The sequence below is a fragment of the Merops nubicus genome, unplaced genomic scaffold (assembly GCF_000691845.1).
Source record: "Merops nubicus isolate BGI_N331 unplaced genomic scaffold, ASM69184v1 scaffold16294, whole genome shotgun sequence".
Lineage (NCBI taxonomy): Eukaryota > Metazoa > Chordata > Aves > Coraciiformes > Meropidae > Merops > Merops nubicus.
Genome location: NW_008602428.1, coordinates 1 through 26704, shown reverse-complemented (window position 1 = coordinate 26704; position 26704 = coordinate 1). Strand labels below are relative to the sequence as shown.

The window sequence follows — 26704 nt, the reverse complement described above, 5'->3', positions numbered from 1 at the left end:
GAGATGACTGAGTAGTAAATATTAAACCCAGAATATATCATTACTGAGATTACTTCTATAAAGGACACATCAGTATGTAGCTTGATTTAATAAATTATTTGATAACATAATGGAAAAATTCAAGGTACTACTAAAGAGAACACCTGAGAATTCTTTCTTTGACTGAATGATAAACTTTACCTTCCTACCACAAGGAAAATAAACTAGATTTTTATAACTTTTCATCCCACTTACTACATTCTGATAGACAAGGGGGGTAGTACCAAATATAAGTCTGCTTGAACTGTAAACACTTCAGGAAATTAACTGGTCCCCCATACGTTTTCAAGTGAAGCATTCTTCAGAGCTTAACAAAATCAAATACAACAGTAAGAGTAAATACACATACCTTGGTGGCTGAATTTTGAATTTTTCAAATATTTCTGGATAGAGAAGAGGAAACACTACCATTTCCTTAAGTGCAAGGATATGATGGCTCAATCCCCCTATACTATCAAAACGCACCTTAGGGAAAAATCAAAGCACACAAAGCATATATTGTAACAGCTTTCCACAAAAGTACCTTTAAGTAACATATTTGAAAACTAATTACAATCCACACCATATTGATCAAAAGGATTTTCCTGAATTTTGAAAGTGGAAAAAATGTTGAGAAAGTCAGCTCTTGGCTGTCCACTTTATCTGGGTCTCGTGTTACGTGTGCTGAGGATGCCTGGACACCTTCAGAGACCCTGGCCAAGTCTGACAGTGTTTTTAAGCTCAGGCACAGCATAACATGAATATAGTCAAAATACTTCTAGACAATGGATAATTCTAGCAGCTTCTGCACACCACTCACCATAAGCTAATGGCTTAAAGCCCACATGGCTAGTGCTGAGCTAACCGACCCAAGCACGCAGTACTTCTGTTTTCTGCACTGCTTAGCATATCCCAGTTTTTACTACAAGTAATCACAAACTGGTTGTAAATAAAGAAGTCAAGTTGAGCCATTGATATTTTGGCTTATTTACAATATGTATGCAGCTTGTTGACTACCTACAGGCCAAAAGCAAGTGCTTTGAAGCCCAAAGGAATAAAGAGACAACAGCTTTGGGGAAAAAATAAATCAAAAAACCTTGGTGAGCTTATTAGGAATTTATTTCAACTCTAATGAGAGGCTGTGGTGAATTCTGCTTATGCACAATCAGGGGAAGGAAAATAAAAAGCTCAACAGAACCTACTGATTTATCAACAATCATCGGGTCAACATCAGCCAAACTCGCCCCAACTTTCACACGTTCTCGCAGGATTCCACTCGCCAAGTCTTCTGCTCTAAAGTTTAAAGGCAGGCACCTATTCAACAACAAAAACAACCATTAAATTGTTCTGTTTTGATCATTTAGCTGGAATGAGAAGAAGCAAGAGATTAAATGCCTTTTACCATCCAAAGAGACATCCTTCCTGGATTGATAAGGTAATCAAAACTAACTTTTTTACTGTGTTAATTATTCTTTTGTATCTGAAAGTTCCTTAAACATATTTTTTGCTTCCATACAAATATTTCCATCTGGTAGGGTGGAGACACTATTTTGATTAAACACAGAAGTAACAACATTGACCAAAAGAACACCACACTCTCCACTTGCAGTGATGAACTGTGTTCAGTATGACAAGAAGACTGAACAGTAGAAGGAAAATGGATTTTTAAAACTATTGCTCATTAGAGTCCAAAGAAAGGAAATTAAAATATATTCCTTGCAGATCAGTCATAAGTCACATCTGCCTGTTCCAGCTTCTTAGTGTATACAAAGAAGGTTTAACCCCTACACAGATACAATATCAGGTCGAATACCCAGATAAAGGGAGGACAAAAAGCACCAGTGAGATACAGGTTACACTTGGAACTACACTTTTGGTAGTTGTAGGTTTTTAGAATTCCTCAGGATGGAAAAGGGAATGCTGTGACTGACAGGAAGAACTGGAAAAAAATCTGAGGAAACACTTTTTCTTGTGTTCAGTTTCCTAACTAATGTATCTGTGATAATAAGTACATTTCGTCGTATATGTTGTAGATCTTCCACCTTCAGATAACTGATGAATAAATGTAAGGTGAAAGAAAATGTTTTGGGCATGCAGAATGCACATACTGTTATACAACATGAAGACAGAATAATAAGAGCTAGTACTGGGAGTACAACTCAACTAACAGGGATCAAGTAACAGCAAGAACAAAAACCTTTTTTTAATTACAGGTTGCCTTATAACCCAATTGAATTAGACAAGTATTCTTATCTTTCCATCAGTGTTGTTAATCACCTACTCATAAGACTTTAAAATCTATGTTCATATATGACCAGCAATTCTCCTAAACTTTATCAGCAGAATCAAAGTCTGCAGAACTGACAGAACATTACACAACAGCTCTGCTTGCTTTCTGATTAATAATAAAAATCAAAACCTCCTTATAACCCAATTGAATTAGACAAGTATTCTTATCTTTCCATCAGTGTTGTTAATCACCTACTCATAAGACTTTAAAATCTATGTTCATATATGACCAGCAATTCTCCTAAACTTTATCAGCAGAATCAAAAAGTCTGCAGAACTGACAGAACATTACACAACAGCTCTGCTTGCTTTCCGATTAATAATAAAAATAAAAATAAAAACCTCCTAAAGATAAAGGGTGTTTTGATACCTGTTTCTTGCTCTGGCCATGCTTTTAGATTTTCTTCTTTCAAAACGTTCTTCATCTGAAGAGGTTGTATCACTGCTGTGAATGGCATGTTTCTTTCTCCTATTCAAATGGCAAAATACACATATAACTCAGTTTTTCTGCAGCAGAATGGCACAATATTGATTCTTTTATAAAGACAATACTGAAATGGCAAGTACAGTATTGTTCAGAATTAAGATACATGCAAATTTTAGTTTTGTTAGATACAAAAATAATCTGGGAGGGGAACAACATCTTTTACTGTCACAGGGATATTCAATTTCAACATGATTACTAAAATAGTAGATTCCCATAAGATACGTGGTCCAGCCCATGTTACCTCAGCAAGCCTAACTGAGCATTCAATCAATGAGCTGCTGAAGTTCATCAGGCAGCAACTGCACTTAGGAAAGTTTCCAACCACTTTATCCACCTCTAACATAACAAATACCAAGATCTCCTTACTCAGTTTTATGCTTCCCTTTAAATATTCTTTGAAAAAATTCCATACTTGCTAAAGCATATGGTCTGTTTTTAGGAGGTCATTAATTCTGTAGAGAGAACAGTTTCACAAAACACCCATACTGCAGTTTAACTTCTGATCTGAATCCAAGTAAAATTACCATTCAAAGTCAGCATGAAGCATTACTTTAGTATGACATTATTTCAGAAAACAGAGTATCTCAGAAATATTACAGAATGTATGTTACATCTTCTGTACAAAAAGGTGTTCACTTTGATATTGTTTTCAAAAAATCAGCACTTCTTTTGCAGGAAAAAGCTGGCTGTGAGTACAAATTAATGTATTTTTAGTGACTATAGTGAGCTGCATCATTTATGAACATAACACACCAACTAGCTGGTTTTTGCCAAAGGATAACATGGTCAGTCAGGTTTACTGTTCAATGACCAGAAATTAGACACATTTTAAAATATATCAAAGAGAATATCATGCAATGAAGAAGAATTTTTATGATAGTGACCCGACAAGAAGGGATGAGAGTGGAGCAATAAGCATGCTGAAACAGACAGGATAATAGCTTTCACACACTTTATATCTTACTAGCAAGTAAAAGTCCTGAGATATCCAACAAAATGTCATAGGTGCTTCAAGCAAATGAAAAACCTCTTCAGAATTAATATTTTTCTTTATATTACACAGAAACTTGCAGAATCTTAAGATTTTGCCATTACTTTTCCTATTTTCACTTACCTTAAATGAGCAGTAAGATGAGTTTCAGCTGAGACTAGCATACATTTACTTGAATTCTGTTCATAGACAGATTTATCTTTTTCAAGTTTTGAGTACATTTATTTTTTTAAAAAAGCATTAAGCTCTGATCTCATCTACTTGGTTAAACAAAGCCTATTGATAGTTTCCAAGACAACTTGGTGTGTTCCAGACTTCTTTTACACAAGAATCAAAAATTGTGCTCGGTAAATATTTCATTAAATTGTCAATATGACTTGGATGAAATTTGAACTAGAAGTAAACAAAAAACATTATCCTGATTTGTTTATTTTTGTAGAACAGAAAGGGGATGTTTGCTCCACTGCTGCTTTGGATTTAAGCACTAAATAAATGCCCTTACAGAAAGAGCCACAATGTGCACTGCACAATTCTCTTTCCAGCACTTGCACCACACCTGTTCCATTCTGTTTATCACAAACCTTCTACTGCTCTCATGGAGTGCTATGAAATTCATTTTTGTATGCTGATCAGGATCTGAACCTAAGATACACTTCAAGACCCACGCAAATGCATGAATGAACTGTAAAACTCACTCAAGCATGTTTTGAAAATCAAAAGCTAACAGAAATGTACTGAGGGAAAGCAAACAACGATGTACCAAAAGACTGGTATTTACCTGATATGGCTTCTTCTTGCAGGAGATCTGTGAATATCAAACAGTGTATTTTCCCTCTTCTTTTGATGAGCTGGCACTGAGTAAGAGGAGTTACAGGTTTGTAACATCAAAAGAATAATTCTTACGAAAGAATAATAAACTATACCTAAACTATTAGACCACTTTCTGAACTCAACTTCTGTCAGCTATTTCTTGACCTCAACTCTGTTCACCTCCAACCCTGAGCAGAGCACATGGCAATACCTGATGTTCAATGAGGCAGCACAAACCAGCAATGCCACCACCACCGGCAAACTGATAGATCATGTCTCAGTAGTCTTGTTCACATCATGAACAAAAACAGAGGCAACACGGAAGCCTCAAAGTGCTGCATGGGAACTGTCAGGGACAAGGAGCAGTCATCTAACTTCTCCCTTCCCACACTCGTGGTATTCTTACAGGTCAGTAGAGCAGAGCTGCACAGGCACTGCTGAGCTCCTCACCTATTGGAGGGGCCTGGTATCTTTCAACAGTTTTTCTCTGTCTGAGGTTATATGGCCGATCATTTTCTTCTCCCTCAGCTTCTTCTACTTCTATATCTCCATCTTCTTCCTGAGACTCTGTTGGGGAAGAAAAAAATATTTTCAGAGCACTTTTACTTAATGTCAGCTTTTCTTTATCCTAAAAATTAACTTTTTAATGGTCACGGAGAATTATTGCCCTCTTATTAATTAGCACCAACTGGCAAATCACTCTAAGTTTGAAGACCAAGATAAATCTACAGCACATTGTCAAACTTCCTTCTAGTTTTCCAGAGAAGGTTCTGGAAAAGCAACAGAAAGAAAAATAGATGCAGTCAAGTTTGCTGTAGTGGAGTACTTCAAATATTACTTCTATCTGCTATCTTTTCCTTCAGTAATTACCCTTCAAATTAACAACATTGCCTTTTTTCTCTTTTCCCATAGCAGCCTCAGAAAAATAAAACACTTGACTCAGCATGAAAATAAGTACAACTTTACAACTGACAGTACCATTTTTACACAAAACAAATACTCTATATAGGTACCACCTAGGCACATCTGCTAACAAGATCAGAATTTCCATCCATGGATCTCAGAATTAAGACTGCACTCTTGTTAACTGGGACAGACTATACCTCTTACAGCAGTTTCAGTTGAAAACTGAGACACACTATGCTGAACCTTGTATGGTTTCCTGAAGTGTGGGTCTGATTTCTTAAGGTAGGGAAGCATGCTGTTGATCATGCCATCAAAGTTAGCCATAATCCCTTCTTTCTCAATACTTTCTGAATCCACTGGCCAGTTTCACCCAATTTTTTAAAGGAAGATAGAACTTCAAATATAGTTGTGTCTACAAGCCCTCAAACTCAGTGGATGGATAGAAAACAGTGACTTTGATTAATCCCTTCCCCAAAGGAGGGATGCAGAACTATTACACATCCCTCCTGGTAACTGCCACCCAGCATATGAGAAATAGCAAGTCAACAAGTATAGTTGTAGACCACAAGTATCACATCCTGGCTTCCACCACCAGATTCTTACAGGGAATATAAGGAAAGCTCCAATTACTTGGTGTTACAGAAACCAGGAACATAGTGTATAAAATTTAGAAGCCAGGCTTTGCTCTGCTACTTTCAGATAAATTTGCATTTGTTTAAAGAAAACTATGTAGAGATCCCTAAAACTTCTCCTTTGAAAGAGGAATCCTTCACTGTCTACTTATTTGCAATAGCCTTGTTAGTTGGTCTATTTAATAACTCCAAATTCAGATGCAAAATGGAATTACTTTCTGTAGAGCAATATATTACTAGGTTATGTTGAAGAGAGCTTTGCTTTATAAGTGTTTCAGAGAAACCCTTCCAATTCTTTAGAGACCATACCTTCTTCTTCCCCTTCTGTGGACACTTCATGGTGGTTCTGAATCCCATAGCTATTCCTCCTCAGTGATTTCCTCCTCCTTTTCACTCGAGAATACATATCCATGTTTTCCTGGAATAAATTCACATACACTGCCATCAATACCATCCCGTGTCACTCTGTGTTAGTCCACAGTTGAGCAATATCTAGCCCCTAGTCTTCTTCCAACAGAGCCCTCCACAGGTAGACTATAAAAGCAATTTCCTCTAACGGGGGGTAAAGTAAGTTGCTCAGACAGTACTTGGTCCATCTAACTCATCGTTAACTCAGCATCAAGATGTTCTATGGAACAAAGCAGATGACAGTCTCTGCTGCTGTTCTCAGACTACTAGAGAGTGTTTCAAACCAAAGGAGAACCACTGCAGTCCACCATGAGAGTACTGCAGGCAATTCAACAACAAAGAAAACATTATTTAGTATATAACTGTGAATTTGGTCCTGAATTAGTGGTTACCAAGTTTTTTAACACTATTCACTGAAAAGCATGTGAAACTTTCTGACAGAGCTACAGACAAATGTACAGAGATCACAAAACCAAACACGCTTCCCCTTGATATTGCTTTCATCCAAGATCTGAGACACTGCACTTACAAACTCTGTGTCTGTCCACATCCGGAGCCGTTCCACCTCCCCAGAGCGCCTGTTTCTCCTGATGTTGATGTTATCCATCTCCTGCAGGACAGCTTCAGCAGTGCTACAACACACGTGACAGTCAAACAACGTTCAGTCTTCAAAGAGCACACAGGGAACTTTTACACAGCATCCAACAACTTAACATATCTAATTCTGTGGTCTGTTATGGCTATTCCAAGGTCTGCAAGTCAACTAAGTATAAAAATAAGTTAAAACCTGAAAATTTCAGGATAGCTACTTGAATCTGTCAATTAACTATAAAACCAACCATAATAAAGAAAACTGAAAGATGACCCTACAGGATATAAACTAAGGAGTACGTAAAAGAAGGAGTGCTGATGCTATTAAAATCTAGGGTTAAAGTTAGACTGTAGAATTTAAAGAAACATTTTGTTGTTGTTGTTGTTCGGTGTAAATTGTAGCATATAAATTTGTAACTGCTCAGATGTTAAGATTGTGTCAGATAAGATTAAGTTTGCAGAATAAGGTAAAGCTTTTTACCTACAAGTACAATATTGAGAAAGCAATTAATGCCTTCATCCCTAAGTTTCACAGTTTCTTACCCTGCTCTCAGAAAGACCCTAGCACAAAGGATTTTTAAAATTTACACTATCAACATCTAGAATTTCATCATTATTTGACCTTGTTACTCTACAATTTCTCATCTTCTATTTAATTACCCTACATTTTCATTATCTGAAATATTTGTAAACAGCTGTCAAAACGATGGTGGTGTGTAAATAATAACCTTGGCCAAGATGCTTCATTGCTAAAGGAAGAAAACAACAGAGTATTAGCCAGGCCAAGTCAATTATTTGGCCACCTGTCCTGAACACCAAGTTCCTGCTCTCTGTGCTGATTATGGTAGATTTCCACTAGAATTCTACAATAATTGTAGTAATTTTAAGTAGGCAGGAACTTTCACTGCTTTGATTTCAAGTTGTTCACAAGTAAATCTAAAGGGTGAAATCCTGCCTAGAAAGAAGTCAATGGAAGTTCTCATGACAGATGTCTGTAAAGTCAAGACTTCATTATGAGCACCCCTCTCAATTTTAAATAAGCCTTCTAAAATGCTTGTAATGTGTGACACAACCACTTCAAGTAAAATCATGCTATAGTTTGCTATCAAAGCAAATAGGGTTGAAAGGGACCTGGAAAAGTCCATCTGCTCTGCCAGGCAAGAATAAACTACACAGTATCGAAATCATTCCTGACAGACATTTGTCTAACCTGTTCTTAAAAACCTCCAGTGATTGTGGGTCACACTGTTATCAGTATATGTTCATATATAGACTTCAGTACCATGATCTTATCAAACTATAATCTTCATGGTAGACTTTTTTCTATTGTTGATGAGGAGAGGGAGATTCAACTGCAACTAGAAAAATAAATGTAACTCAATATAAATTTTTAAACTGTTACCAAGTGTTACTGAGTAATTGAAAAAGGTAATAATTAATAAAAGATTCAACAGAATACATTTAACAATAATGATCATACTTGGCAATTAAATGTTTATGTTTAAACCATTTTCCAAGCACTAGACCAAGCATTCTGTCACAGATTTTACTATCAAAATCCGTTTTACAGGTGGGAAAATTGAGACATTAAGTGACCTGCCCAGGGCCACACAGAAATAATATTTCAAGAAAAGTATTTCTGGCTCCCATTCCTATGCTCAGACCAGACCATGCCTCCCTCTCTGACCTACTTTGTCTGCACAGTAAATGTCAAAAAGTGACACCCACCCTACGTGAATTACTAACAAATGATAAAAAACAAAAACAAAAAGGAATACAAACTTTTGATATTTTATGATCAAAATCATACAAGAAAAACTCTAGAAAGCTTCCAAGCATTGTTGCTAATCAGAAATTTACATCACATTTAGGGTATCACTACATAAACAGGTTACTAAGAAGCAAACTAGGGTGTGGATTTACAGCGTGGCAGCCCCTCTGCAGTAACCACCAACACAGAGCTTGTCCAGATGCAAACACAGAGTAACTTAGTCCTTAATGCAAGTCTGGTAAGCTGCTTTGCATTCAGAGCAAGGATAGCACAGGCAGTTACAGCACAGGATCCAGCCTATAACTCAACCCACAATCTAGCTTGCCTCAACGTCAGTACGTTCCCACAGTAAAACACACAGATGGCACTGGAAGACAGGGGTTTCTAACTTTTTTAAAAAAATCATTAAGATGCTTTGTGAATACAACTGAAGTATCCCCACATACCTGTTTACTAGCTGATCAAACAATAAACTCTGATTCAAAGTTTCAAATCTGTTTTTCCTGGACCGACAACTTTTTCTGACTTCTATATCTCCGTTTATGCAAGCATGGTCCCCATCTCCCTTTTTTTCCCCTCGAAGGGGATGGCTTTTGAGAGCTAAGAGAAATTTGTATTACTACTTTAAAATGCAGGCAACAACATTTTCACAAACAAGAATAAAAGAATACTTAGTAAGGACAATAAACCAAAAGTTAAAGAGCACAGTAACATCACCCTCATATTCACTAAAGAAATATATTTTTTTTAATTCCTGTCAAAGTTGTTTTACAAGCTATTTCTTCAGACTCAAGCTTGTTTCTTTATATGATAATCCTCTGATGAAAATTTGGCATTCATATTTTTAAGTTAACAACAATACTAAAAAACAAAACTTGGCCCACATTTTCAATTCTCAGTCTTTTAAATACAGTATGAAAAGGTCAGATACAACATATTGATTTCACAAGCAAATCTATATCAGCTACTCTGTACAGTGCCAAACAAAAAGAGATCCCACTCCTGATTATTCCTTAGGCACCACAATAAATAATAAAACTACCAAATATGCTTAATGGATTAACATTTACACAGAACTAAACAGGACAGAATTGATGAAAAAGGGACACGAAAGACAAAGTGGTTTTTACTCAAGGTGTGCAATGAGATGGCAGGTTTGTAAAGTACAAGCAGATAGGAAAATTGTCAAGGTAGGAGGAGCTGCAGACAAGGCAGGTTTCTCTAAAGCAATAGTAGAGTTAGGTAATGTTAAGATCCACAGACAGCCAAATTTTAAATGAGCAAAGAGAGTAAGGTAAATTAAGGAGACCAGCCAGGAGAGGAGGGCCAAAATTAGTTCATAACAGTAAATTTGGGAATTAAGAAAAACATCAAGATCATGGCCAAGTGGTCTGAATTGAGAAGAGAAATGGACTTTCATCTAAGAATGTTCCCCAAGTCCACAGAGAGCATCCAAGATGTTGACACAAGAAAACTGAGCCAAAAGAGTAACTTTTCTAGTCAAAAGGATCAGTGTAATTGGTAAAGTTATCAAAAATATATGCAACTGAAAATCACTGATATAAAATTGTTAAATGTAAAAGCAGATACAAAAAGGCCCACTGTAATAAACTTACATAAGCTACGTCCATTTGGTAGTGTAGCACCAGGCTGAGAAGTTAACCTAGGAAACAATCATATTAGACACACAAATAATGTTAACACTCCTCGGCCAAGAAAAAGTTACCCAGCGAAAACAAAACTTTAAACACAGAATGTTACATGATAAACTATGACTCCAAAATCTCTGTGATGTGTAGCTTCTGAAGAGCCTGCTTCACGCAGAACACTGGAATGAGCACAAAACTACTGATCACATGAATTCCCTCAATTATTTAAATACCTCTTTTATTAATCCCCGCAATGTTCCCTCATGCCATGTCCTACTATTAACTCTCCCTTTAAGTTTCAGAACAGAAACTTGATATAGCTCTTCAAAGGCAATTATCATTCAAACACTTTGGATAAACTAGTAGAAGCAACATATCTTTTGGGAAATGTCTTAGTGACACAAAATCACTATTAGGCTCAGCACTTTGGATTTTGGCAGAAAAGAACAAAAGAAAGAAAACCCTCAGATGCAAAGGTATGTCACAGTGGGTTCTAAATGAGTAACAACATGAGTTTGTGTCCTAGCCAAATTTCATTTGACACAGTGATCTAAATTCTCCCAGCCACAGTAAATATTGTTTTATTTCTTAGCATTTCTAAGAAGTACAGTACAAGTCTACATTTAGAAACAAAAGAAACAGAAAGTGCATGAGTTTCAATACATTCCTAGATGACCATGGCACACAATACACTATATTTATTCATTCTGTTTTAAAAGGGGAAAAAAACAGATTAAAAGGAGATCTATTTTAAGATTTACATAGTTTTTAAATATCCTTCATCCTAGCAGGCAATAGGCCAGTAGCGAATTGTCTTCCTCACATACAAAGCATTGCAAGAACAATTTTGATTTGCACATGAAGTGTGTATCAACAAAACAATCAGTAGTAACTGAAAGTTCTCTCCCAGGAACATACTGTCTACACTGCCTCATAATTACTTGTAATCATGTTAAGAAACTTAGGAACACAAGAATGATTTGTAAAATATTACTAATCAGAGTTACAAAATTAAACAAATTACTCTCAAGTTATAAAAATGTGACAGAATTAAGGCTATATTTAACAAAATACAGTCATTTACTTGAGTCCTTATAACTAAACAGGGCAAAGAGGCTGAAAACAATGGAAAGGAAGAAACTTGACCATTACCAGCTCCCCAAAGATGATAAAACTGATTTCCTAATTAAAATGTCAGATTCTTCTTTTAAGTCACTAAATTAAGATGTATCAAGAACCTGGAACTCAGTCTGCATCTGAAATAAAATTACTTTCCATTTTTGCACAAATTTGCATAGAAAAGAAAGTGAGATGGGAGGATTGATGCAACCCACGTTCCTAGAGTCTTAAAGAAAATGGTATGAAAATAGCCCACTTCAGAAGTACACTCCTGAGCGTGAGCTACAGCTCATCACAGAGACAGCAGGAGCAGGGAAACGATGCAGGAAGAACTGGCATGGCTTTGTTCTTCTCTTGGCACCCCACGTTACCTGGACTGTCCAGTTGAGATGCTCCATTCCTCTCGCTGCCCAGTACTGCGTGATTTTGATTTGTCTTTGCACACAGGATCAGCATGTTTTGAGGTACGTTTGGCGGGAGGAGATATGTGGCTATCACTCAAACTAGCATCACTACCTTCATCTTTCTGAAAAGAGAAAAAGCATCAGACCATAATTAATTGGTTCATTTGTATATATCCTTACAGAAACAGAGCAAACTTAAGGATAGTAAAAGGGAGTCTCCATCAAACTCTTGGTAACCAGACTGGTATGAAATATTAAAAATGTTTATTGTGAAAACTATGAAAATATTTAAGTTTTTTTCTATAATGTTTTACATTTATTTCTGAACAAGCATTCTGGTTCTCTAACCCACTTTGTTTTACATAACATACATGACACTGTCACTCTTACCTTACTTGCAAAAGTACCAATAGTGCCATAAGGAGAAAAAGGGATGGAGGAAAATTAAGATACTCAGAAACACAGCATGAATTTCTTTTACTGACATTATCTTTGTGTTTAAAATGCTTAAACAGCCACATTATGCTCTTCCTTCCCTCTAAGTTTTGCAATACTTTGTTCCCTTCTTTAGAGTGTCAAACACAAAGCTAGGAGTAACTGAAAGTGGGCTTTACACTTTTACAGCACTTTTTGTCTAATGTGTCAACTAACAGCACTGCACACACTAGAAACACTAGTTTTAACACCTTTAAGAAGCACCTAAACACTAACAGAGGGGGAGTTTCTTGTGCTTCAGAGTGGTAAGAAAGAAGTGGACAGACAGCAAACTTTGGAGGATCTGCTTCTGTTAAGGTGAAGTACCAAAAAAAAAAAATCAAGATATTACAAAACACAAATTTTAGCTTATGGCAAGTCTTGATTAAAAACCTAAATATCCTCTCTTGCAACAACAGAGCAACCAACTTCTGAATATTAAGGTGCAGGAATTGGCAGCAAACACTTAAAAACAGAGGATAATTATACTTATATGCAAGGAGCTAATCATGGAAGTCCTGTTTGCTCAGACATTAAAAACAACAATCTTATTTGTACTCCAGGTAATGCAACATTGTGATGTCTCACATACTCAAGAAAATTTTTTAAGAAGGCTCTTTCTTAAGAGAGGAAGACAAACTACCACAGCACAGTATTTAGAAAGTAGCTAAGCCTAAAGAAATCCAAATGTATGGATGCAGTTCAACAAGACAGCTCAGCACCACTGATCCCAGGGGAACAGCCCATGCTCTCCCCTGCCTGGCTACACAGCATCACTTCCATCTCCTTTGATCTTCTTCTGATGTTCCTCTGACTCACCCATAAACCAAATCAGCTCACAAAAGCTTCAGAAGTTCTTTTCCCTTCTGTTAGATTAGCTTCCTACCTCGTTAGTGAGCTGAATCGTTTCACTGAGGGATCAGACAAGTACAAAAGATAATGCAAGAAAAAATCATGAGGTTAGGATGGGACTGCTGTCTGCAGGAACAGAAAGCTGCCAGTGCCTTAGCATTTTGTCCCCTGATATATATTTTTAACAATTATTATCTAATATTAAATACTTATAATATTGCTAATAAATTAATAGGGTATTCATTATAATATAGTATTTATTAACTGAATAGGTTACATGCTACTATTAATAGTTATAAACACTTTTGAGAATACTAAAAAATACTAAACACTAAACCCACAAAATACTAAAAATTAAGCAGTCTATGTTCACGTCACATTTTAAAAGTAGTTTTAATTTTGATAATTTTTAGCTTGTCAAGGTAAACCCAGGGAAAGAAAGAGGTCTATACTAAGATTCAATCTTAGGACTCATCTAACCCTAGGAAAAAAAAAAAAAAAACACCCACACTTTTTTCTTCTTCATTTCACTTGTTCAGAAGGTACAGCAATGTAACTCTAAATAATATCTATTCTAGAAGATCATAATTAAAACTTTAAATTAGATGAAGCAGGAAGTGGGATCTAAAGCAAAGACTTAGGGTGGTAACAGGGTTAACTACCACCATTCCTAAACACAAAACCTAAGTACCTTGCACAGCCCTGTGCAGCCACTCTGCTGTCTCCCACAGCACCCTGCAACTACCAACCAGCAACTTTTCACACAATGTTAAGAGTGTGCAGGTTCACTTTTGAGAACTGTAAGCATTTCTGTAGCTGCTTTTTGCCTTAATCAGGCACAGGCTCATTTGTGGACTTAAAAGAAATACATCATTGCTAAGGGAATTTTAGTAACCACTTTCTGAAGCTACCAGAGCTACCCTGTGCAGGACAGAAGCAGAGTTTCACCATAAGCCACAGAACCAGTTTTAAACCGGCCGGGCAGGACAGAGAAAATGAAACCAAGAAAGAGGAACGAGCACGTACCGAAGCTTTACGAGGGCTGACATTAAAGCTGTTCTGTGGGCAGTAAAATTAGTAATGCACAAGTTCCTACACTCCATCTCTACCCCTTCCCATGCAAAAATCCTAACACCTTCCTGGTCTCCTGCATCCACCTTTCCCAGCATTTCCTCCAGTCCCCTGCCTCTGGTCCCAAGACTCAAAACTACCTAGTATTCCTCATTTGTCCTATTTATTGGCCAAAGGCAACACAGAAATGTTACTTCTAAGCTATGTGCACACCAAGTAGCCAACTAGCAGATAAAATAAAATATTATCAATTAACCAGGGGACAAATCTGCTACTTCAGGTGTCTCTCTGCTACCGAGTTTCCAATATTCACAAAATTTACAAAAGCTGAGTATCTCTGAGATCTCTAATGCTCTGAGATGAACAGATACTGGCCAACAGTTTCAAAAACTGGGAGGGCAGGCTTGCCATCAATGTGGTCACATCAGTGAGGTTGCCTAAGGAGCCAGACTAGCAATGAAGGGCTTTATGTAACAGAGGCAATCATTTCTGGCTATTCTTTGTTTAGGATATTATTTTCAGTTGAGCCTCAATTTGTCTGCATATGAACTTTACACAGTAACCCAGGAAGTACAAAGACAGTTTGGAATTGAAGACAGTCAAGCCCAAATACTAACTTAAATCAGGACATCTGCTGTAAAAGATGCATCAATGTATACAATGTCTTACTGTGAAGTAGTGGAAGCTACTATGAGGAGAAACCTCTGCAATTTTAAATATATTAAGATTCCAAGCTCTATTTTCCCCATTGACAATCTTAAAAATTCAAGCTCTAGGGAATCACATCACACCTAGACTGCCATCCAGAACTTTCACCTACCTACAGTAAAATATTGAGATGAAGCTTTCATTACACTCAAGAGATTAGGCAAACTGGGATATGCTAGAACAAGAAAATAAATTAGTTTGAGAAGCCTTTACATAAAGCAGTCTATCCACTGCTTCCTCCCACTTACAGCAAAAGACATCTAATGATTCCACTGCACTCAACTTGTTCCCTCAAGTAACTGGGTCTCAAATCATTTATACCTTTAATGATTAAAAATAGTACTTCAATTCCAACCCAGAAACTTATTACTTAACAGTACACACCATGAAAATGTTCTGGGACTGGAAAGAGAAATGTATGATACAAGTATCAAACTTCAAAATTAAGAAATTAATAATGCAATTGCAGAAGTAGGAACCAATGCACTGAACTCAAAGCTCCTATTGAAACACTGGCACTGAAGCAAACGCACTCACATGCTGGGAGAACGCAGAGAATATGAAATAATAAAATCTTAATCATGTCAGAAACTGCCTGAAAGCATACCAAAGCCACAAAGAAAAAGCAAGTACAGAAGAATAAAAAAAAAAATAGTGTATGTAGTGTCTGGAATTACAAAGAGGTAGATAAAATTTAGTGTAATTGTATTGCTCTAACAGAAACAAGAGACCCACCAAACTCCAGCTGTGATCCAGAACAACCAGAATCCAACACAGCTTTTTATGGAAAGCACTCTCACTAATGAGGAGTAAGAAAATTACTCAGGTTAACAGGGTACCATCTCCATGGTCCAGACTGGCAGAACAGAGTCTCCACTATCTTTTGATTCAACAGTAAAGTGGAACATGACAGCTGAATGAATACTGCAAATGAGTTGTTGAGCTAAGACCCAACAGCGAGGGGCTTGCCGCGGTAGTGAGGCAAGCTCTGGTAACACACCTTCACTGAAGGCAGCTGAATGATGGTAGAGATCAACCTAGAAACACCATCTAAAATTAAAAAGTACATAAAGCAACAAAATATATATAGCTGCAGATTATTTCTGTGTTTTCTCTACTTTGTATGAAAAGGAGAAAGGTGGAAAAAATGCTTATTATAATACATACATTCATGAATAATCTACAGTATTACCTTAGTCTCTTCCATATCCATCCCTAAATTTCAAAATAGTAATTTAATACTAACAGAGCTTTAACACCTAGAGACAGGTCCTTAAGTTTTGAAAGAACATAAAGTAGAAATTGATTAATAAAGAAAAATGAGAAATCAGTGAATAAAACCATCTTCTTCCTTCTCAACCTATCCTCTTAGAAAAAAAAGTGACTACACTGATAGAGTCTTTCAAGCATGACTGAAGGACACATACCAAGGTAGTCACAGAATCATAGAATGCTCTGAGTTGGAAGGGAACCTCTAAAGGTCTAGTCCCAACCCCCCTGCAGTAAGCAGGGACATCCCCAAATAGATCAGGTTGCTCAGAGCCCCATTAGGCCTGACCTTGAATGTGTCCAGGGATGTGGCCTCCACCACCCTTCTGGGCAGCCTGTTCCAGTGTTTCACCACCCTTGCAGTAAAGAACTTCTTCCTAATGTCTTATCTAAACCTATCCATCTCTAGTTTAAAACCACTGCCCCTTGTCATATCACTACACGACCTTGTAAACAGTCTTTACCCAAAAGTCTCACCAACAAGGGCTTGCCTTCAAGTACAGCACAGTGAACAGCAAGCTGAAGCATGACAGATGATTAATTCTCAAGTTAAAATACAAAGACTACTTCTAAAATATTGAAGGAGAGAGGGTTTTTTGTTGCCCCTGTTTTTTTACCTTGAATATCCAAGGATACTCCTCACTACACTGCTGGTCTGAATACCCCAAGCCAATACAGCAGTCTGAGTAACACAAGATGAGCACAAACATCTACTGTCATCTCCAACTACATGAATGCAAGTTCACTGAGTTTTTGAGTAAGGTTTCACTTCACAGTCAGACCACAACCACACCTTGCAACTTCTGAAAAACACTCCATCTGGTTTTTCAGCAGTACTGGAACACAGGTATGCAGACATTAATATTTGAGTTATACACCATGGTCAAACTTGCTCTCCTTGCCATAAATTGTGTGTGTCACACCCTTTTTCTAACTCTGCCACTCCCAGAAAGTTCACATGCTTGCTCATGCAACTTCACAAGTCAGACAGGAGGGCTTTCTAGCTCATGTTTTAAACCCTTCAACATGTTTTTCTCTTTTCTATGACCTCTTCCCATGACCAAGACATGAAATTAAGACATAGCATTCTATCTTCAACAGATTGATCTTATTTCTCCTCATTTTTGTAAAAGCACAAACTATTTTAATTACTTTTTCTTCTTGCCTCACTGAACAAGCACAAAACACTCTGAAATTTACTTTTGTCTTAATAATAACAAAATAAATATTTTCAAGATATGTTTTAGTTACAGGTTTTCAAAAACCTGTACTTCTAACTTCAGTTAATTCTTAGCTTCTAATATTTAAAATTAACTTTTCCCTCTCCATTTGACTCTCTGAAAAGACATTTTCAGACATTTTTACTAACTTTGGATCAACTGAGTCCTCGTCTCCCAGCTATTTCTAACAATTTTAAACTTATCTTGTGAATAACGACACATCTTTGCTCAGATATGCCAGACTATTAATAATCTTTAATATTTTAAATGTACATGTGAAAAAAAAAAACCCTGATCTACCTTTTCTCCTATGAGTTCATACAAAATTCTTGTGGAAATGAGTTATCCATTAACAGAAAAAAAAGACACAGGGATATTTAATGCATTTAATAAATATTTTATCTCAAAAGAGTTGTCTTTCCAATAATAGAACTTGCATTCATGAAAAAAATGTGATTGTGTCCCCAGTGTACCAATTAGGCTGATCACTCATCTTTGCCCTCAAATAACTATTCAGTCAACAAGTAACTTGTTTTTTCTGTGTTTAAACTGTGACATCATTTCAAACATACCAATAAGATACACCAAAACACTATCTGTCCACAGATTCTGGGCAAGCCACTTGCTTCCTTGCACATCAATTTCTACAAAGGTAAAAAATACGGATTAAAACATCAGTTTCTACAAATTTACAACATTAAAGGTCTACTTTAAGACCTATGATGAAAGTTAGGTAAGAGCTAGGTATCCTTCCTAATGCATTTTTGGGCTAGGCATACTAAGTAATTAAAAAAAAAAAAATCAAAAGGCTCTACAATCTCTTTGAAATATTTTTTAGTTTCGCTCTTGTTTGGTTCCAAGTTCTAGTAATTAGATCAAACAAATTTTCTACCATGACTGTGATAACATCTGACCAGAATCTAGGCAATCATTGAAATCCTATTTCAAGTTTGGTCTTGGGTTTTTTGTTTGTTTGGTTGGTTTGGTTTTTTTTTTGTTTTTTTTTTTAAAGTTTACCACTCTGCTTTACAGCATCTTAACAAAAAAAAAAAAAAAATGAGTAAGACCAAAACTGTCCTTATGCTCAGTACAAATTTTGAGTAGCTGAAATGCTCTCATCAGTGCACTCAAACTTGGGACCACACCTTGCCTTACACATCTGCACTATGTCCTAATTTCAGGATGACACACTGCACTACCTGCTCTCCCCAGCACCAACACATCCTCACAAGCTCCTCTCCCCACCCCAACCCACATCTTCCTGGCAAATGCCCTTGGCCCCTCGTCTGCGGGAGGACTGATGACCTGCTTGGTGGGAAGTAGTAAGACTTGAAACACTTGTTTGGGGGAACAAGGTACCATGACTCAGTTCCAGGTCACAGCATAATACAGCAGACTGTATTTGTGTCAGTACTCTATGTACTGCTGCATTCTAAACATCTGCCTTCATGTCCTAAAAATCTAGTGTAAGTGTCCTGCCTGTGCCTTCAAATGACAAGAAGCTGGGGGAGGAAAAAAGAGTGTTTGGGTTAAAGAACATTAGCTACCTTCCGAAGGCTTCAAGTTTCATTAAGGACCTTACTGATAGCTTGAAAAAAGACAAAGTTGGCTTCAAAGAACCTATCTTTTGGTAGCAGCTCTCTAATTTCCACTTGTTTGCACACAGTCATTTATCAGACAGTGGCTCCCCACAGGTGTTAAGGAAAAATAACAACTTTCATGCTTAAGTGCTTAATGATCTTGAAATAAACAACTATTACCACTGTATTTCATTGGCAATAATGATAGTAAAGGAGGCCTCAACTGCAAGATCATCTAAATTCTTTTCACATTCAGCTTCTGGGTTATTTTGCAGGAGTTCTTTTAAGTAAACTAAGCTTACATCAATAAAAGCCATTAAGAATATCAAGAATACCATCATCTAGGCATTTTCAGAAGACTGAATTCTTCCCAACTCATTCAGGTGAAAAAAACCTAATTTTTTTTTTTTTTTTTCATGAGATCTGCTTCATTTTTTCAACAGATTCCATCATATTTCCGGGAACTCTTCAATCCTAGAATTCAGGTTATTTAATAAATGTGAAAGTTTTTGAGAAAAGTTAAAAGTTTACAGTCTAAAAATATAGGTAAAAATAGGTAAAAAGACTACCTACAACACCATTTGTTGCATATTTTCACCCTGGCAACCATTCCTCTGTCTCTAACAGAAAAGGACACCTGTTCATATCCAGGCTGAGCGCCTCTCAACACCAATTCAGCTGACACCCAAAAAACTCTTGCCATCTAGAGGCTACTTGTAGGTTCATGAAAGAAAGGGAGAGTGAGCTACAGAGCAGCCTCACTCTGCCAAGCTATGACAGAGCCCACAGATAGCAAGCTGAGGTTTGTCCTTCACCCAGTTACTGCCCTGCTCCAAGCACTTCCACCAGGAGGGTTCCTCTCCCCTCCTTTGTGCCTGAACTGCAAGGAAGGTGACACTGTGAATTTTCAGCTGACAATCACAGCAGAGGGATGGAGGGGAGGCACGGGGAAGCAGGGAGTTGTTGGGAGGAGGGTTAGTTCCAGCTGGACCAGTAACCTGACCCTCATGCAGCTGATCAAATGGCCAGTCAAGCATCAGTACTGGCAAGTCTGTTAACAGCTCACAGCACGTGTGAAATCACACACCTTCAGGAGAGCAAGTCCACTGAGGTCTCTGCTGTATGGTGGTAGAAGTTATTCTAGACGATCCAAATATTGGAAGGTTTTAAAACCACTGATCTTCCTAATTTAACACTGAAGGAATACTAAAAGCAAGCATTTTTAGTCAGAACCATAATAACCATTTCCATTAGTTCCTAGATGCTGTTGACAAAGACTTTTAAAGCCAAAAATATATTTAGGTAAACATGCAAGAGTGATTACAGTTCAGAAGTGGAAAAAATGAAAACACTCTACTTTTTTTCCTTCCCTCAGTCCTCAAAAATCCATCTTGTTTCTGCTCAAAAATCCCATCCTAAACTAAGTCTGGAAAAGGTGTCCTCCTTTTAGTACTACTATAAATTTAAATGAAGAAGTAGAATTATCAGAATGAGGATAGTAAGTAGGAGAACAGAGAGAACCCTTGAATCAGAGGGTCCTCCAAGGTTTGGGCATGACCAGGTCTTTGGCTCAGTAAACTAAGCAGGGAAATGTCTGTAGCAAGTGAAGCTACAGGTAGGTGGCCTTCTGCATGAAAAAAAACCACTTCTGCACCTCTAGCTACAATGCACCTGAAGACAGTATTTCAAAAGAAAAAAAAATAAACAAATTACAATTGTGCAAAATTGTTACATTAAATGTTAAGATTAATGTATTGAAATTTAAATCGTAATAAAAACATTCAAGGTCTGAAAGATAAATCAGAGAAATAATATCAGGGTAGTTATTAAGTATTTGGAATGAGGGATTGCTGAAGCACAGCAACAAGATTTCAATGCAAGTAATCTCTTCCACGTGTGCAGGAAGAACAGCTTCTTCATTTCAGGTTATTCAAATAGCTCAGCTCAACTACTTATCCATTTAAAATGAAGCAACTCACTGGAAGCTGAAGAAAAGCAAAAAGCCCATTTTGCAAATTATGAAAATCCCTCAACTGACGCATCTGCTCCAAGTGCAACTGGACATAAACTTTCCACCAGAGCTTTACATTAGTTTCATCACTAACACAGTACTAGAAGCATAAAGATAAAACCACAAAAATCAAAATAGGCTACAAAAATTACAGAACTTGGAAGAGCTCATAAATGCTGGTAGAGGCCAACGCTACCTCTCCTTTCTGTCTGGTTCAACTGGAGCTGAAGGTATTATAGCATACACATACTCAGCAGCACCAAATGGGAAAAGCTTATGGGAGATAATACATTCATCTTACAACTGGTTGAAAAGAGGCCTATTTTAATAGTTACCAAGCAAGAAGAAATTAAATTTATTCAAGAAAAGAGTTCAAACAAGAATAAATGCAGAACAACACTCGAACAATTTAAAGCAAAATTAACGGTTAAAATAAACCATGAAAATCCCATCAAACGTGATTAAGGCAACATTTCAAGAGTAAACTCAGAGACAGAAAAATGGTTCAGAAAATAACAGCAAAGCATAAGGAGTACCAACAAAAAGGCTGAAGAAGGCTGACAAAATATCATCAGTTCCTTTAGCAATAAGTGGGTTCATGAGCGATATTACCTACACACAAAGTAACACATTAAAGCTAAAGCATCTAATAAATGATCAGCCAACTTTGAAATGGTCACAACTATAAAAGTAAGAGCAGTGAAAGCTTCAGCTCACTGACACCTACTTGCTGGGTACTTGGGTTTGAGGAGGGTTTTATAAAGTTTTATGCAGAAATAGTTTTAAGCATCATTAGATTGGGATGAAAACTTGTCCACAGTATACAGCAAATAACAATTTAGGGCAGGATGTGCAAAACTATACCACATCCAACTGAAACTGCAGGGGGATGGAGGTGATCGGAATGTAATTACCTCAGCTAATTATCTTGCATAACCTCAAGCTGTATGCCACTCTTGCAAAACCATCATGGGATCTGTCACGGCAATGGGTTAAAGCCTTCTGCTTTAAGTTTGAACTGAGAAGCAGCAGTTGGAGAAGCAGCTTTTATTAATATTACTTTGGGACAAGCCCAATATGCAGAGGAAGCAATGCAGCACACCAAACATCAACACCATTTCCTGAGTATTCTTTGGAGGTCTTACTCACTCACTGGATTAGTCCTCAGATTGCTTCCTTTTAAGGCCTGTAACAGCACAACAGCAAAGACAGCTGGCTTCAAGCAGGACACACAACTGCTCACGGAGCCAGCCCCGTGCCCTCTGGAGGTGTTCTGACTCCTGATAGTGGCCCAGGCCCATTTGGCAAGGTACAAGAGAAGAATTCAGACTCAAGACACCCCTTTGGGAACGTCGAAGGATTACAAATGCTGACTGTATGTTATTTTGACAGAAACTTGGACATAGATTGCTTCCAACAATTGCTCAATTTCCCACTGTTCACAGATGTATTAATACCACGCCACCAAGGAACAGGCTGCACGATCCGTCGTAGATCACTGATTTTCTCCTGCTAAGTCCCAAAAGAGCAGCAGACAGCTAAACCAGAAAGAACCCGACATTTCAGTGTGCCCTGAAAAGATGAGCTTCCCTGGGACTCTTCCTTTAAACAGAATTGTTTGGAGTAACTTCACAAGGCTCTGTGTCTTCATGATGTATTTCAAAGAACTGTAAAAGCGTTAGCCTCCTCACCTTTACTGATGTTACTGTAAACTCAAACAGTAACACAAGGCAGTTCTTTAAAAACACAGACATTTGAGAGAAACTTTTTTCTCCTGAAGAGCCTTACACGTGGGTGCCTGGCAAGTGTAGTTTTTCCAGCATAAGGAGGAAACTCTGACTTCTTCTATAGCTTTATTGTAAACTGCAGAACATCCAGAACACTGGAAGACACTTTGCAAAAACAAAGAAAATATGCCAATCTGAATCAGGCTTTCATAAAGGAAAAATATAATTTTTAGAAAGCTCTAAGGGGTATGTTTAAGCTAGTATATAAGAGAAATAATTTTTTAAGTTCACTTTGAATGTTTTCAACAGCTGGCCACTAAAGACGTTTCAAGGAGTAAAACGTAGCAATGAGCTTATGCTACAAAAGCTGTATTATCATCCAGAAACCCCAAAGAATACCTATTGTTACAGGCTGAGAAATTACAGGAAGAGACACTGAAATACACTGGTGTTACAGAGCACAGCAATGCTGCTTAGCTGTACACCTTCCCACTCTACAGCACTCCATGTCAGGCCTGGAGTCCGTGTCTGCTCCTGTCAGCAATTAAGTACAATGGAGAGCTCTAGGTTGCCACCGAGCAGGCTGAAGGATGCTGGCAGCGCTACTTTTAGCTCGGGTCGTGTGTTACAATTATCACAGTGCCCTCAAGTAGCTCTTAAGGCACTGCTAATGCTTTCTTGGCTAATTAAATTAAGCTAATCTTGTATACATTTCTAAAATGTCTAACTAATATGCCGACGTGACTTAAGAGTGTTTATTTCACAATACGTTCACTGTTTTTCTTGATTGATATTTTTTGTTTTCAGATGACTGAGAACAGTGATTTCCATGGCCAAATTGGTGTTACCAACAATCACAACTCAGTATCTGAAAACATCAGATATCAGTAAAACTGGAACACAAATTTAACCAGTTGTGGTCACAGGATCCTCAATTCTTTCATACTATGAATGAAGTCCACTGAATTTATAAGCCTTGTGTTACAATTCTGTTTCTGAAAACTGGAAGAGACTGATGCATTTTTCTTGCCAGAATGGTTTACTATAAAGCCACAGCACTTCCCAAGGCTCAATACTAGAAAGAAAGAAAAAAAAATCTCCTAGCTATAAAGACACAATATAAATTTATGTCAAGATAACCTCAATTTCAATTAAATAGAAAATTGCAAATCAATGCTGGAAATGGGAAGAAAACACAGCCCGGTTTTTCCTCTCCGTACCCTCTCTGTGCACTCTGCTATGACATCATTCCAGAGCATAAACTTCTTGGCTCCTTGATCCATTTAGTGAGGGATTTTGTTCATTTTAATCTGGCTTCTGGTCAGTGAACACACATGTATTCATCTCAGTCGCTGAATGCACAGCCGCCAGTCAATAATTCAAAACAGTTTACTTCTCAAAGACTGATGTCATTGCTTTCTCCACCATGAGCAACTACTGTAAAGGGAATACAGCGAAGATGATAAAGGCATTTAGACTATTATAGCCCATTTCCACAGAATGTGTGTTGCTTCCAGATTCAGATCAAACAAAAATGGATACTATTAATATGTTACTCAACATAATACCGAACCAGAATACTGGAAACTTGGTCAAGTTCTTGGGAGAGGAGGGATTCAAGCCTATCCTAAACGTATGCAAAAAAACTCCATATATATATATATATAACCAGAAAAAAAGACAAGAGATAGTGAAAAAGGAAACTGATATCAAAGAGGAGGAAGGCAACTCCTAATCCCTCATTTGGTCTAATCAGCATCTTGCAGGATGCCATTAGAGTACTAACTCAGTTTTTGTTGCTAATAAGGAGCAAACAGATGATCTGGTAAAATACACTCTGAAAGGTAATTTACAAGCATTGCCACTGAAGAGCATTTCTCTGGGAGTCCCAAGTCAAAACGTTTGTGGAAGAAAACCAAGTCACACAGTGCAAGTGAGAAGTGTGCCACCTCTGCCAGAGCTCCAAACTCTAGCTGCCCATTAACCCGACTAACTGCTGGTAGTAAGGCTGCTTTCCTGACACGACACCCGAAAGACTGCAAAAGGACAAACTTCTCCAGTCAGCTCTGAAAAACAAAACAAAACAAACAACAAACCAACACCAAACATACAACTGCAGGAAAATGATCCCAGCACGCTTTCTGCAGAGACCACAGCCTCACTCTCTGCCTCCCGACAGCCACTTCCAAAAGCAAAGCCTTTGTCTTCCTACTGCTATATTATTCATGTTCTGATCACTGAAATCCTTCTCTGGCACTACTTCAAGAAGGCTCAAGAGTCCAAGAAGATGCTATATCACTGGCAAACACCTCTGAAGAATAAAAACAGTTCTACAAAGACAATTTTAAAATACAATGTGAGATATATATATATAACAAAATTCACTAGGGGAAGGAGAAAAAAAAAAACCTTCCTTGATAACGTCTGCTCATCTTTGGCAATCACACCTTAAAAAAAAAAATTCCATCTCAAACACATTAGATTTGTTGTGAAGTGAAATAAGTCCATTCCCCTACACCAAAATACACACTTAACTTCAGAAGAAATGCTTTTTTTAGAAACACAGTCAATATTCTGGGATGCATTTACAGATTTTATTACAGTATTTTGCACTACCTCCTTCCCTTATACCATGACAATAACATAATTTAAACATTTGAATGATCTGCAGTATGAAAATACTATGCACAGATTAAAAGTATTTCGAAAGAAGCCCAAACTATTTCTTTTTTGCAACAGCAAACTCCCTACAAAGCAAGCTAGTAAGGGTTACACCAAACTTTGCTTCACAAACCACAAGACCCACAATATGAATAAATAGAAACTGCAGACTAGAACAAGAAGAACAGCTTTCTACAGCTACAGTGCTGCACCCCCATGAGTCTAATGAAATTAAACAAGGAAGAAATAGGCAACAAAGAAAAGTAAGGTGGGGGGAAGAACTGTGAAACATGAAAGACTGAAGAAGCAAAGAAAGTACAGACTACAGTCAGTGTTTTGGGTTTTCTTAGTAGTTTAAAACTGAACGGATGGGGCAAAAGGTCTTCTGCCAATTTCAGGCATCATCCTTTTGATATGTCTCTGGCTGCTATCGCTGGCTTTCTACCTGATTAACTTCCCTCTTAGCAGAGTCTGGGACATGGTCAGTTGGTGCATGACTATCAAACGCTCTGACCCTCAATCTTCACTTCCATATTTACATTGCTTCTAACATACATATCCAGGTCAGGCAACTATAACCACTAGCCTAAATCTTCAAAGAAATACATTAAGTTTATCCAGGAACAAAAGCTCTGTCTACAATTAAAAAAAAAAAAAAAAAGCAGTTGTCAACAAATCTGTTTAGAGACAAAAAGGGGAAAAAAGAGGCTACCGAATTCTTTCTTCCGATTAGAATTCATCAAATTTTAGTTTTCCAAATGAGGCTGTAGAGTTTACTTGCCATCAGACCGTAGAACCGAAACTGTTAGAGTAAGTCATGTTGGGAAAACATTCAACTTAAACATGACGGCAAAATTACGGTCTCCGCGCTTGGGGCGGGGGTGTCACGGACACGGGGGACCTTTCTCAGACACCAGCTTCCTCCCGTGGAGGCCGCCGCGAAGACCCGCTCCAGCCGACCGGGGGTCATTTAGGGAAACGGGGAAGAGCCAAGGCAAAGGGAACGAGAATTGCGAAGTTGCTGCAGGCACAGCTCGCAACTTTTGTCTGGCGGGC

The 26704-nt window shown here is 37.6% G+C and overlaps 1 protein-coding gene across 1 annotated transcript in view; it reads right to left on the bottom strand.

Moving 5' to 3' along the window:
* Positions 1 to 26618, bottom strand: part of ATAD2B (ATPase family, AAA domain containing 2B) — a 71396-nt gene extending 44778 nt beyond the window's left edge. Inside the window, exons 1-11 of the mRNA XM_008938363.1 lie at positions 26508 to 26618; positions 12043 to 12197; positions 10520 to 10566; positions 9350 to 9503; positions 7071 to 7173; positions 6443 to 6551; positions 5046 to 5162; positions 4564 to 4639; positions 2678 to 2776; positions 1221 to 1332; positions 389 to 504 (exon numbers count right to left, since the gene is read on the bottom strand). Of these exons, the coding sequence (XP_008936611.1) occupies positions 389 to 504; positions 1221 to 1332; positions 2678 to 2776; positions 4564 to 4639; positions 5046 to 5162; positions 6443 to 6551; positions 7071 to 7173; positions 9350 to 9503; positions 10520 to 10566; positions 12043 to 12197; positions 26508 to 26618 (1199 nt within the window). The remainder of the gene's footprint in view (positions 1 to 388; positions 505 to 1220; positions 1333 to 2677; positions 2777 to 4563; positions 4640 to 5045; positions 5163 to 6442; positions 6552 to 7070; positions 7174 to 9349; positions 9504 to 10519; positions 10567 to 12042; positions 12198 to 26507) is intronic.
* Between the last annotated feature and the right edge of the window lie 86 nt (positions 26619 to 26704).